Source organism: Falco cherrug, chromosome 2, assembly GCF_023634085.1.
Source record: "Falco cherrug isolate bFalChe1 chromosome 2, bFalChe1.pri, whole genome shotgun sequence".
NCBI lineage: Eukaryota > Metazoa > Chordata > Aves > Falconiformes > Falconidae > Falco > Falco cherrug.
In genome coordinates, this window is record NC_073698.1 from 721,177 (window position 1) to 734,865 (window position 13,689).

Below are 13,689 nucleotides of genomic sequence, written 5' to 3' on the forward strand. Positions count from 1 at the left end.
GGTGCTGTTGGCTCTTGGGGTGGCAGCGATGGCAGGAGTGAGCCCGGTGACAGCTGAGGTGGGGACGGGGCAGGTCAGTGAGGCCTTCGCATCGCTCTGGGTAAGCTGGCTGCTCCCGGCCCGTGCTGGAAAGGGAAGGGGTGTCCCCAGCCAGGACAGAGCCCATACAAATGTAGGGATGCACTGGGTGCAAACCTGGAGTGCACGGGGTGCAAATGTGGGGCTGCGCAAAACACCGAGCTGCGTGGGGTGCAAACGTGGGGGTGCACAGGGTGCAAGCGTGGAGCTGCAGGAATGCAAACACCAGGCTGAGTGGCTCCCAGCCCGGAGGCTGACCCTGGGGGGGGGCTGTGGGGCTTCTGCTGCCCCTGGGGTCGGCCTTGAGGGCTGGCTGTCAGCGACGGGACATGGATGGAGGGAAAGGTGGGGAGTGTGTGTGTACTCGCATGCATGTGCACCCCACGCACATACATGTGATGCACACAAATACACACCTCCCACACATGTGCACTCCCTGTGCATACAACCCCCATCACCACACGTGCCCCCCAAGTGCATGCACACGAACACTCCCTGTGCATATACGCACCCTGTGCCTGCACAAACGCATGTCTCTTGTGCATGCACGCTCTGCATGCATGTGCCCCTCTCCTTGCACCCCTTGTGCATGCACACACAAGCACACCCTGCATGCATCCCTGTGCGTGCAACCCCCCGCCACCGCATGCACAGCCCCATCCAGGCACCCCATGCACACGTGTACACACACAAACACAACACCCCCCCATGCAAGTCCACCTAAGCACACATCCCCATGCATGCACGCCCACAGGGAACATGCAAACTGATCCGTACCCGTGCACACACACACGCACACACATGTCGCAGCTGCCAGCAGCTGCAGGAGCAGCCTCTGCCCTGCCAGCCCCAGCTCTCCCAGAAATGATCCCCAGCAGCAATGCCCTCCTGCCCCACTCTTTCTCCCTGCCCTGCTGCAGGTCTTCCTCACTCCTGGACATGCACAGGTCTCCTTGTGGGCAGGAGGCCCTGCCTGCTCCTGCCCAGCAGCAGAGACATCATCTTTAATGGGAGGGGAAGGAGCCAGCGGCTTCTTCCTTCTGCTCTGAAGCAGTTTGGCTGCAGCCGCCGGTGCCATCGATTGTCTGGGCTCACGGAGCCTCCCGGTACCCTGAGCCTTGTCCCCAGGGGTCGGTGGCAACGGACCCTGAGCGTCACCCTGGGGAGGGACGCTGCAGCATGCCCTGCTCTGGTGGGCAATGTAACCCTTGTGGTGCAGCCCCATTTTGGCCACCACCAGCCAGGGCTGCGGTGTTGGGTAGGATTTATTGGTGAAGAAGCCATCACCGCCTTCCTCGGCGAGCAGCAAATGAGATATTGATCGGCAGCTGCGTCCAGCGCCAGGTTACACCCCCGCGGAGCAAGCGGTGAGGCTTGGCTGCTGCAGAGAGCCCCGGCCGGGGGGATTAGCGGCCGAGCGGGAGAACAGATGGATTTATTTCCGCCTGAATTTAGAGCTGGCAGAGTCACCCGGATTAGCAGCTCTGGCGAAGTAACACCTCAATTTATCTGTAGATACAGCAGTTCGATTAGCGGCCACGTCCCCAGAGCTCTGCTCCAGCCAGCTGAGTCCGGGTTGCTTCCGTGGCAGGGACCGCGCCACAGGCAGGGACACTGTAGCCCCGGTGTCCCCGCTCCCTCGTCCCCGGCCACACGTCCACCGGACGTGGGGTGCAATGAGGCATCTTCAGTGCTGGATGCGACAGCCCCAGGCATCCCGCCCTGCTCCCCCCTGCCTCCCGTGGCCATGTGCACCCTGTCCCCATGCCTGGCCACACGGTGTGCGCCCCCCCCCCCCCCGCCCCCGTCAGGGATGCTGTGGGGATGCTCAGGGAGATGTCACTGTCCTTGTCCCAGCTGTGCTTCCCTGGAGCCACTACCAGAGCCAGGATCTGGCCCGGCAATCCACCCCAGTGCCACTGCTGCCACTTAATGAAGCTTCACTGATCTGACATGATTTACAGCAACGCTGGCACAGCTGGTAACTGCCAGGCCACGCTCCCCTCCCACGTTGGGCAAGGCAGCACCCGGCATCCCTGTACTCCCAGTATACCCAGTATACCCAACAATGCTGCTCTGGGGGCAGGTTTCTGCAGCTTTCCCTCCTAAACACAACCTGCAATGGGGCCTGGGCATGGGGAGAAACGCGTTGCTGGTGTTTTGGGGCTACATGGGCTTGGAAGGCTCAGCCTTGCTTCTTACCACCCCCACTCCCCCCAAATCCCCCGGCTTTGGTGCTTTGGTGCTGTTTGCTGCCGGCACCTCCTGCTCTCCCAGGGAAAAGCTGAGTCTGTGGGTCTCAGACACCAAAGGAGGTTTCTTGAGGCGTCTTTTGCGTGAAATAAGGGTTAATATTTACTAGCTTGCATGAACTTCGCTCCCTCCTATGCCATTAAACAACCCTCCCGCTGAAGCAGGGCTGGGATGCCTGGCAGGCTGCCGCCCCGAATCCTGGGGAGAGACATGATGGGCAGCACCAGTCTATCAACCCCAGGTCAGAAACATGGAAAAAAACCCACAGTCAGAGTGGAAACATAGGAAACGTGGCTGGGGAATATGCTCCTTTGCCTCTCCCCAGCACCTGGATTTATTCCCCAGCAGCTCCCAGCCCTATGCCAGGGTTGGGACAGGGGTGGATGCTGCATGTCCCCAATCCGACTGTGACACCCTGGGGACTGCATGAGTCAGTGAGCTGGAGCAGCTCGTAATTATACCGGGTTGTTAACAAGCTGGCCAGGGAGGTGGGCTCTGTTGCATGCACGCTGGCTGAGAGGCCGGGCCTGCGTGCAACCGTGGTGCTGCAGCCCTGCGCCCTGCAGCCCTGCGCCCTGCAGCCCCGTGTCCCTGCAGCCCTGTCCCCAGGCGCCAGGATGAGCAGCTGGGGACAGGGGACCTGGGGTCAGCCCCACACTGTGCCTTTGTGTGGGCTCAGCAATACCTGCCTGTCCGCCAGGCAGCTGCACTGGGCCCGTGACCTGCTGCCTGTGTGGCTCTGGTGACAATGACATCCCAAGCTCGGCACTGATCCTGCCAGCCCGGCAGCTGCTGCAGAGCACCCAGCTCTTCGGGGGTGATTCTGCCCCACGGGGAAATGTATCAGCCCCACTGGGAATTTGCTTCACGCACAGAGCACAGGACCCGCACCTGAGCCAGCAGGATCCGTCCAGGCTGGGCAGAGCTGGGCAGGCTGAGCTGCTGCTGGGGTCCCTGCAGCAGGGTGTCCCTGCAGCGAGGTGTCCCCATGGCTGGGGAGCCCAGGGCTTGATCATGGGGACTTGGTGGGTCCTGTGGTGGCCTGGTCAGGGTGATGGGCACAGGGAGACCCTGCCCCATGGGAGCTGACTCAGAGTGCATGCCCTGGAGTCCCCGGGGCAGGAAGCTCTGCCCTCACCCCCCTGCACCCCTCATCCTGCCAGGGGGTGCTGAGCCGTGGCCCTCCTGGCTGTGCCGGTGCCCCGCTGCTGCCTGCTTCGTTAAGGACAGCGGCTGACAAAGCTGCCCACACCCCCCCTTGCTGCCATCTCTAATTATAGCCCAGCTGGAGGGTGACTCACCAGGAGCAGCCCCCGCGGGGTCCTTCCCCCCTCCCCAGCTCCACAGCCATGACAGGGTGATGCACCTCCACCCACGGGGCTAGATCGCTGCCCCTCGACCACCCCGCTCCCCCTCTGTGGAGTCCCCATACCCAGAACCCACTGGGGATGGTGGGGTCCTTCCCCAGCCAGCACAGGGGTGCTGCTCCCCAAACCCAGGGTGCCCGGCAGCTGCGGCTCCAAAGCTGTTGGTGGCATCTGCTCCCGTCATGGTGGCACTTGTCCCCACTGCCATAGAAACAAACCCTGCCAGCGCCCAGATCCGGCCGATTCCCACTCGGTGAGAGGGGAAACTGAGGCTGGAGTGGAGGAAGAGCTATCCAAAGGGTTTTTCCTCAGCAGCTGCCAGGGCTGCTGCGTGGCCAACCTCTCCTTGGTGGGAGGAGAAGGACGGGAGCCAAAGCGACGGCTGCTGGGGCCAGGAGCAGAGCACGAAGCGGCTAAGGAGGTGCGAGGTGGGCAGGGGAGCGGGCAGCGGGTGAAGTCAGGGGGTGAAGGCAGGGGGTGAAGGGGGGGGGTGAAGGCAGGGGATGAAGGCGGGGTGCCTGTCCGCACCAGGGGGCTGTGATGGCCAGGCAGGGCCTGGGGAGGGAGAAACGTTCTCCTGGCACCTGCAAGGCATGAGGAGCTGAGCCCAGTGAGGGGCTGTTGCCCAGGGCTGGTGTGCGTGGCCTCGTGCTGTCACCCGGAACGAGGTGCCCATGGCCCTGTGCCACCCCCAGGGCAAGGTGCCCATGACCCTGTGCCACCCCTGGGGAGAGGTGCCCATGGCCTTGTGGCACCCCCGGGGCAAAGTGCCCATGACTCTGTGGCACCCCCAGGGCGAGGTGCCCATCGCCCTGTGCCATTGCCCAGGGCAAGGTGCCCGTCGCCCATCACCCATGGCCACGTCACCCTCCAGTCCCAGGACAATGCCAGCACAGCGCTGAGGCTGGCCCCCCCTGAGCCGAGGCGGGGGCTGTGTCCCAGCCTGGGGCACCTCGCCCGCCCCCCGGGGCAGGACCCCCGCTCTGCCCGTGGTGGCTTCTCCTGGGGGGCTGCGGGAGGGTGCCCCGGGGCACGGTGGGGGCTGGCCAGCCTGAGCCGCCCCGGCGTGGCCCTGTCCACTAGATGGCCCTGCGGCTTCGCCGGCTGCCCTGCCTCCCCCCCGCGGGCCCACCTGCCCGGGGGTGCGGGGTGCAGGGAGTGGGGTGCATCACGCAGGGAGCGTAGGGTGCAGGGAGTGGGGTGCACGGTGCAGGGAGCCGGGTGTGGAGTGCAGGGTGCATCATGCAGGGAGCATGGGGTGCAGGGAGCATGGGGTGCAGGGAGCAGGGTGTGGGGTGCAGGGAGTGGGGTGCAAGTTGCAGGGAGCAGGGCGTGGGGTGTGGGGTGCAGCATACAAGATGCAGGGTGCATCACGCAGGGAGTGTGGCGTGCAGGGAGCAGGGTGTGGGGTGCATCATGCTGGGTGTAGGGTGCATCACAAAAGCAGCAGGGTGTGGGGTGCAGCGTTCGAGGTGCAGGTTGCATTGTGCAGGGTGTGGGGTGCAGCGTGCGAGGTGCAGGTTGCGTTGTGCAGGGTGTAGGGTGCAAGTTGCATTGTGCAGGGTGTGGGGTGCAGCGTGCGAGGTGCAGGTTGCATTGTGCAGGGTATGGGGTGCAAGTTGCATTGTGCAGGGTGTGGGGTGCAGCGTGCGAGGTGCAGGGTTGCATTGTGCAGGGTGTAGGGTGCAAGTTGCATTGTGTAGGGTGTGGGGTGCAGCGTGCGAGGTGCAGGTTGCATCATGCAGGGAGCAGGGTGCGGGATGCAGGATGTAGGGTGCAGGGTGCCACATGCAGGCTGCAGGATTCAGGGTGCAGGTTGCAGCACACAGGGAGGGTCCTGCTGTCAGGCCTCCACCTCCCCAGGGAGCCTGGCCCAGCCCCCCAGAGATGCTTTGGAGCTGCAGCACCTCCCTGGGCCACTGAGAGGGGTTAGCTGGGAGGGGGGGGATGCAGCTTCAGTAACCCCCAACTCTCCTCCGCTTGGCCATTGCCCCAAGGTGGCTTGGCCACTCAGTCACCCCACATGCCCATGGGATGCCCATGGGGACAAGGGCACCGAGGAACTTTCCCACCCTTTGGAGATGTTTCTGCCTCCACCAGCAGCAGGGCTTTTGTGGATTTGGTGCTCTCCCCGTGGGTCTCAAGACTGTGCGAGAGGGGTTGAGCCCCTGCAAGCCACCAGCGTATCCCCACAGTGCCCTGTCCCTGGGGAGCAGCAGGACCCTTTGGCTCCCAGCAGATGGGAGGCATGACCAAGGACCTGTGCTTTCACTCCAGCCAAAGCTTCCCCTGCACAAAAGGCAGCACTCGCATCTGGCTGGAGTGGTGGGTGTATATTCTCTGATGTCTGATAGCGTGGCTGTGCACACAGCATTGGCACATAGGAGGCTCTTTGGGGTGTTTTGCAGAACCTGCGGAGCAGAGGTCCTGGGGACACCCCTCTGCAGTGGGGCTGAGCCCCAGTGCCATCGGGGGAAACACGCCAGGGGCGGCCAGCTCAGCTGGGGCTGCCCCCTCACGCCCACAGCAGCTGCAGTGTGGCGGCGGAGGGGATGAGCTCCGGAGGGTGGCTGATCTGGGGGGCTGTTGGGGCCTCACAAGCTGGGACACGCTGCCAAAACATCCCCGCCAAGCTGAGGGCAGTGCCCAGCGCCGGCAGGGAGGGGGCCCAGCACCCTGCAAGGGGCCCTGCACCCCCCGATTTCCCACCCCATCCAGCCTCCCTGCAAGCCGGGATGAAGAACTGGCTTAAGATCACACAGGCGATGGCTGCTGAGCAGCCCGGGGAGAGGATAAGAGCATGAGCAGCACTTAAATGGCTGTTACTGGCAGCTTAGGCCAGTTTAGCTCTGGTTTAGCTGATCTGAGCGACAAGGGAACGTGGAGCGAGCCAAGGGGTTCATGGGCTTTGGGGGAAGAGCAGGAGGTCTTCCTCCCCCAATCCAAGCCTTCCTCCTCTGCCCGGAGGAGATGGAGGTGGGATGGCAACCCTGGCAGGCCCTGTGTTTGTAGACTTTGGCACAGTGTCTCCTTCGCTTGCACATCTGCCTACTTTATTTCCCGTTTCTTCGTGTTTTCATTCGGTGCCGCTGCCTGCATCCCTCTGGCGGGTCACATCCCGGCTGCACCCATCCTGCCCGGCTCCTGGCCCTGGCTGAAGAAACCATCAAAGCACCGTCCTCTTGATCCACCACCTCCACCACCCCGTCTCTTTGGGTGGGCTCCCCGAGCTGAGCCCCGCTGTCCTCTGTGCGTGCTGTGGCACTGGGGTCCCTGTGTGGCTCAGGTTGTGCAGGGGGAGCAGCACCCCCAAAATCCTGGTGCTTGTCCCTGGGAGGGGAGGGGAGACTCGGCGTGTGTGTGCGTCACTTCTTACCGAAGGCGATGGGGGGGGGGTGGCTGGGAGTGAACAGCATCCCTGTGGGGGGTTCCCAAGTGGGGTCTCCTCCGTGTGTACAATGGGGGTCCCTCCCTGTGCAAGCATGGGGCGGGGTGCTGTTGCGGTGCAGGGCTTGCCAGGGTGCTGGGTGGGACATTCCGTGGGGATGGGAGCCGGGGTGGGGAGGGCTCTCTGCACCAAGCCCTGCAGCAGAGTCACCCCAGGGCCAGGGGTGGGCACCCTAAAAATGGGGGGAGGCTTCCAGGGAGGATGGGGGGACGCCCAACCCAAGGGCACAGTCTTTAAAGGGGGGGAACTACATGGGGAGGGGGGGGATCAGCGGGTGACCCCTGCCCAAAAAAGGGGAAGGCGCAGAGGAGGCACCTCTCAATCCAAGCCCTCTACCCCAACCCCCATGAGGGGAGGGTTTAATGGGAGGGTGGGGACTCCCCCAGACCCAGGGGGGGATACTCAGTACCTGCCCCATAGGAGAGCACTGCCAGCCCGCTGCCCCACAGCGGGAGCACCCCACCCCCCACTGGGGAGCAACACTCCTACCCCCTCCTCACACCAGAGACCCCTACCCCACAACAGGGAGCAATGAATGCCCTGACCCCCCCACCCCATGCGGGGGGTGATGACCTGACTCTCTCCCCACACTGCGGACCTCCACCCCACCCCAGGGAGCGATGCCTCGACCCCCTCCCCACACTGGGGACCCACACCCCACCCCAGGGAGCGATGCCCTGACTCCCTCCCCACACCGTGGACCCCCACCCCATATGGGGAGTGATGCCCCGACCCCCTCCCCACACTGGGGACCCCCATGCTGACACCAGCACCACCACCCCACCCCACCCCCGATACTGGGGACCAATGTCACTATGCCTCGACCCCTGCCCTACACCGGCCTCCCCTGCCCCGACCCCCACTCCGGGACCCCATCCCGCCTCCTGCCCAACCCCACCCTGCGATGTCCCGACCCCCTCCCGGCACCGGGGACCCCCCGCCGGGCCCCCGCCCCCCCAGGCCCCCGCGCAGCAGGTGCGGAGCGGAGCGCGGGGCGGAGCGGGGCGGGGAGCGGCGGGGCCCGCAGCCCCTGCCCGGGGGCGGGGAGCCGCGGGCCGAGCCGAGCCGAGCCGAGCCGAGCCGCGGCGGGCCGGGAGCCGGCATGGTGCTGGGGCTGCAGCATCTCCTCACCGCACTCCTTCAATTTTTCAGACGGGGCCAGCAGGTTTTCTTGAAGGTGGAGGACGCCGTGCCCGGCTCCGAGGCGCTACAGGTAGGGGCGGCGGGACCCCCACCCACCCCACCCCACGGGTGTCCCCTCGACCCCCCCCCCGCTCCCCTCCCACCCGGGACCCGCGACCCTCCCCCGACCCTCCCCCCTTCCAAAGTGGGGTCCCTGTTGCCAACAGCCTTCCCTTCCACGCGGGACCCCCGCCCCACCTCCATCTCCACGCGGGACCCCCGCCCCACCTCGCCTCCCACTCGAGACCCCCATTCCAGCCGCCTCCCCTCCCGCCCGGGACCCGGTTGGGATGACGGAAGCGGGTGCCGGGGCAACCTTGCTGAGCCCCCTCCCGGTGCCGGGGGTCCCCGGCTTTATGCTGGGGGGGGGGGGGGGAGGTGCGATGGCGGAGCCTGGGCTCCCGGGGCGCCGTGCGACCCCCCCGGGAGGGCGGGGGACACGCTTCTGCTCGGTGGGGAAACTGAGGCACGGAGCTGCGGGCCCGGCCCGGGGGAGGCTGGCCAGGATGGGGAGCACCGAGGGGAGTGGGCGAAGGGCGGTCGTGCCCCCCCGGACCCGCTTCCGCAGCCGGGGGGAGCTGGCCGGGTGCGCGGCGCTGCACGGAGCCGGCCGGGGTGGGGGGCCCGACTTGGGGGGAGTCAGGATGAGACCCCCGCGGCTCGGTGGCTCCCGGGGTATGGGAGTGGGGTGGGGGCTGTCCCACCGGGGGTGCTGGGGTGCGGAGCGCCTGGCAAGCGGCAGGGAGAGGGCTCCCGGGGCGGGGGCTGCTGTGTCTGTGTGGGTCCCTCGCCTTCCCCGGAGGGGTCCGTGCGCGTGTCCCCCACAGCCCCGCAGGAAGGAGGCGGCCGGGGGGGGGGGGGGGGGGCGGCCCGGATCCCGCCAGGCCGGAGGAAATGGGCTGGACCGGGTGGCCCCGATCCCGGCCCCGATCGCGGCCGCGATCCCGGTCCCGATCCCGGTGCCGGCGGAGCCGGGAGCCGGGGCCGCACCATGGGGAGCCTCCAGGACACCGTGAGCGACCCCGGGGCAGGGGAAACGGGGAGACCCTAGGGGGGTCTAGGGTGGAGAGGGCTGGGGGTCCCTGCGTGCGGGGGTCCCTTGTGTGCAGGGGGTTTGGGGGTGCGGTGTGGTTGGGAGCACCTGAGGATGTGGGTGCTGTGTGTCTGGGGGGGTTGGGGACCCCACTCCCCCCTGTCCCCCTGCCCTGCTTGCAAAAGGAGCCCCCGGTGCGCGGCTGCAGGCAGCCCTGCCTGGCCAAGGCAGGGGCAGGCAGCGTGTCCCACCGCAGGGCCGGTCCTCGGGGGTGGGGGGGGTGGGGGGTGGGGGGTGTTGGAAAGGGGGAAGCCCCATCAGACTCCCCCCAGCAGCACCCTTCCCTGAGACCCCCCTCCCTCCTTGAGTGAGTTGCACATTTTGTGGGGACACACATGGCTGCACCCCCATATGTGGATGGGAAAACGTTTGGTCCCTTTGTGCTCCTGTGCTTTCAAACACACCCCAGTTTGGGGAGGGGGTTGCTTGGGGGGATTCCCCCTCAGACCACAGCACTCCCACCCCTTCGTGCCGTCTGTCTGCCCTCCAGGCTGGACCCCTGACCCCCATGCTGGCCGTGCCGACGGTTTGGGGTGCAAGAGCTGTGGCCATGGTCCCACTGCCCCGTGCTGGGGACTCGGGCTGGGCAGGGGCTCCGGGGGGCTCCAGTTTCAAGGCCGGAGTGAGGCAGGGACCTGAGGCTTTGCACTGGGAAATGAAGGGAAGGAAACACTTTCCGGGAAACAGCCAGAAGCTGCTGACAGAGGGAAAGGAGCTGGCTTGCGCCCCAGTGGTCGGGTGCTCACCATGGGGTGCGCTGAGCCCCCAGGGAAGGGCAGGGTGAAGCTTGGGGACATCAGAGCTGTCACCTGGCACAGGGGCAGGATGTGTGACTCCTTACCGGCCTGGGGAAGGAGCCCTCTCTGCAGCACAGGGGGGACCCTGTGACCCCTCTTAGTCCCAGACCCCCAGCACCCAACCAGCCCTGTCCCAGGAGGGTGCTTACAGCTGGGTGGGCATCAAGCCCCGGCTGCAGCCCCCCAAGGGGACCTGGAGGTGTGGGAGAACCTGGAATAGAGCTGCAACCCCCAGTTCTGGTGAAGAAAAAGCCACCCAGATGGGGGGCCGGGGGGGGGGGGGGGGGGGCTGGGGTGGCACTGAGGAGGAGAGGGACATGTGACAGGGCAGAGCTGCCCCCCAAGCCATCCCTGGTGTGCACAGGGCAAAGGGACATGACGAGGGATGTGTGGGGGATGGATCCTGCCAGGCTGGCCCACTGCAGTGCACGCCAGCCCAGGGTGGGAGAGGAACAGCTCATCCCACCCCCAGCCCCAAAATGCTCCTGGACCCCCGTCCACATCAGTGCCCTGGGTGCTACCTGCGTTTGGGACCCCCTTCCCCGAGCCTGGGGTGTGTGTGTAGGGGATATATAGGGCTTGGGGCTTTATTGCTCACCCCAGCGCCAGCCCCCACTTAGACCACCCCACTGTGGGGTGAGGCTGAAGATGTCTGTGCCTCCTCTCCCTCCCAGCCGCCGGCCCCAATGCAATTACCCATTGACTGGCCCATGAATCAAACCCTAATTGATATGTGTTAGCAGCCTGGCTAAGCAGGAAGGAGCTGGGGGGGGGGGGGGGGGGGGTTGGGGGGGGTGGGGGCGGGGGGGGGGCACACTGTGCCCAGGGGCTGGGGACAGGGGGAACACACTTGGGTACTGCCTCCCCCCTGCACCCCATCCCACCCCAGGGGATGATGCCTTTGCCGACCTGGCAGGGCTCGGGGTGCCTTGGCTGGTGCTGCGGGGCTGCCTCTGCCTCAGTTTCCCCACGTGTGGGGCCAGCGGCCAGGCTCATGGGGCAGGGGACCTGTCGAGGGCGGTGTAGGGACATGGGTGTGTGGGCGTTTGTCCCGGCTTTGCTGGCGTTTCCTCCGGTGGACACAAACACATCAGCAGGGCAATAAAGGGGAGGAAAGGGCCGCGGCGCACAATGCGGCAGGGACGCTTCTTTCCATGACGTGGGGCAGGGCTGGCTTCCTCCACACCCCACCGAGCCGCAGGGCAGAGCGAGACCCCCACATCGGAGTGGGGCCACCCCACTGGTCCCCAGCCTGGGGGTCCCCACCGGCAAAAGCTCTTTCTGCACAGCTGCTCTGAGGAGTGACTCCTCGGGGGTGCAGGATCAGCCCGTGCCAGCCCTGGCACTGCTTTTGAGGGGGGACTGTGGGGTTCAGGTTGTGGGTCCTGCCCCTCCCATGCCCCACGGCATCACACGGGGCTTGCGGCTGCCTCCAGGGATGTGGAAGTGGCCCAGCCATGGTGGCACAGCCCTGCCTTGTCCAGGGGGGCTGCAGGGCGAGCCCAGAGCCTGGCCAGGCTGTGGGTGCTGCTGCTGCACCCTGAGCAGTGGGGCTGCGTGCAGGCATTGGCACTGGGAGATGCAGAGTTGGGTGGGGGGCAGCTGGCACTGGGGTGGGGGGTGTTGACCTTTGGTATTTGGTGGAGAGGAGGAATTTTTTGTGCTGGGTCCAGCAGTGCAGCATTGTCCTCCCAGCCACGATGGGTGCTGCGGCTGACCTTGGCTTTTTGGAGCCGAGCTGAGACATTTTGCTGGGAGGTGATGGCAGGGATCCCCTGCCTGCGGCCGGGCAGCCGAGCCAGCTGCCTGCAAGGCCAGGTATGGGGGGGGCTTATGTGCCTTGCGGGGGGTGAGCTGGCTGTGGGGACAGTGGCATCCGTGGCGGCACAGTGGGGAGAGAGGGGTGAATTCAGCAGGGTCTTCTCATCCATGCCACATGGCAGTCAGGGTGTTACTGGGAAGGGCTGAACCTGAGGCTCACCTGAGGCCCTCCCCACCCCCACCCCCACCCCCCCCCCGCCCCCCCCCCCCCGCCAAGCATCCACAGCCATGGGAAAGCTCATCCCTAATCCCATTCCAGGGTTGAGGACCCAGACCAGCTCCGGGGTGACCCTCTCAGAGGTTAGCCTGTGGACTGGGATCTGGAGCTGCTGGATCTTTGCAGCCACAGCCGGTTGCACCCTTAGCTCGGCTGCTCCACGGACGTGGAGGAGGAGGTGCTGGGGACCTGCCCCAAGGAGGACGCACGGGCAGGGAGATGCTGGGGGACATGGAGGGGAGCAGATGGGGAGCAGGGCTGGTTCCTGAGACTCCCTGTTCTTGGCACAGGAGAGAGGTGATCGCTGCTTCCAGCCTGGCTGCATCGGGGTGCTGCCAAAACCCAGAAGCAAATCCTCCCTGGCAGTTGTGTGTCAGCCAGAGTGGGGATTTTCTCTCTGCGTTTTGGCTCAGGCAGGTCTCTGCAGGTGCATCCCTCTGCCACCCACACACTGGTGTTTGTGGCCCTGGCAGGTGCATGGTGCCTTGCACCCTTGGGTGCCCTGGGCATGGCTTTGGAATGAGGCATAGACAAGGGGCTTGAAGACTGGACCCCCAGCTGGGTTCTGATCTGCTGAATGCCAGCACTGTAAACCTTCCCCCATGGGGAGCCATTTAAATGGGTAGCTTTGGGCTTCCCCTGGCCATGCCTCAGTTTCCCCATCTGAGTAGTGAGAGCGCTGCAATTCCCAGACGTGGCCGCGGTGGCTGAGAGCTGGATCCTGTAACCAAAACCTCTTATATATGGAAAATAAAAGAGGTCCCTGTGTGTACAGAGCAACCCCCCTGAGGGAAGCGGCTCTGCCAGCCCCCAGCCGCCCGGGCTGTGCTCTGAAGTGCTGCCCCAAATTAAATTCCTCCCCAGCTTGCAGATGGCCAGGAATTCAATTTTCCCAGATCCCATCAGAAGCTGATAAATGAGCTCCCTAATCACTGCGCAGATCCCATTGGTGCTGGCCCTGCTGGGGGGAGATGTGGGAAAGCTGCATCTTCCCTTCCCATCCCACCACTCAAAGTTGCCCCCGTGGGACCCAGCTGCCCCCAACCCTCTGAGTCCCTCTCCGGCTGCATCCTCGGAGTGCCTGGGAAGGAGGCTTTGCCACGATGCTCCTGCGCAGAGCCAGGTCAGGGGAGCCTCAGCACAGCTAACCTGCTGGAAAATATCTAGGAAAGTCCTTAAAACCCAGCCAGGAGATGCTGGTGGCCAACAGGGACAGGAGAGGGGACCGTGTGCCAGGGAAAACCTTCCAGGAACACCATGTCCCAGGGACATGCATGGTGCCAGCTCCCTGCCAGCACTGCCTGCAGCCGGGGCCCTGCGGCAGCGATGCTCAGCCCTGTGCCTGGCTCTGCCGTGGGTGCCAGGGCCAAAGGCTCGTTCACAGCTGGGTGCCAGGGTGGCCACGGCAGCTGCTATAAATGTCCGTGTCCCTC

The 13,689-nt window shown here is 65.4% G+C and overlaps 1 protein-coding gene across 2 annotated transcripts in view; it reads left to right on the forward strand.

The window, feature by feature from the left end:
• Positions 1–13,689, forward strand: part of PDE2A (phosphodiesterase 2A) — a 56,020-nt gene that overhangs the window by 17,519 nt on the left and 24,812 nt on the right. The window contains exon 2 of one of the 2 annotated variants that reach the window (XM_055702958.1): positions 8,299–8,359. In XM_055702958.1, the coding sequence (XP_055558933.1) occupies positions 8,299–8,359 (61 nt within the window). Of the gene's footprint in view, positions 1–8,298; positions 8,360–9,248; positions 9,341–13,689 lie in introns of those variants that run through there. The other variant, XM_055702959.1, reaches the window with a different exon arrangement.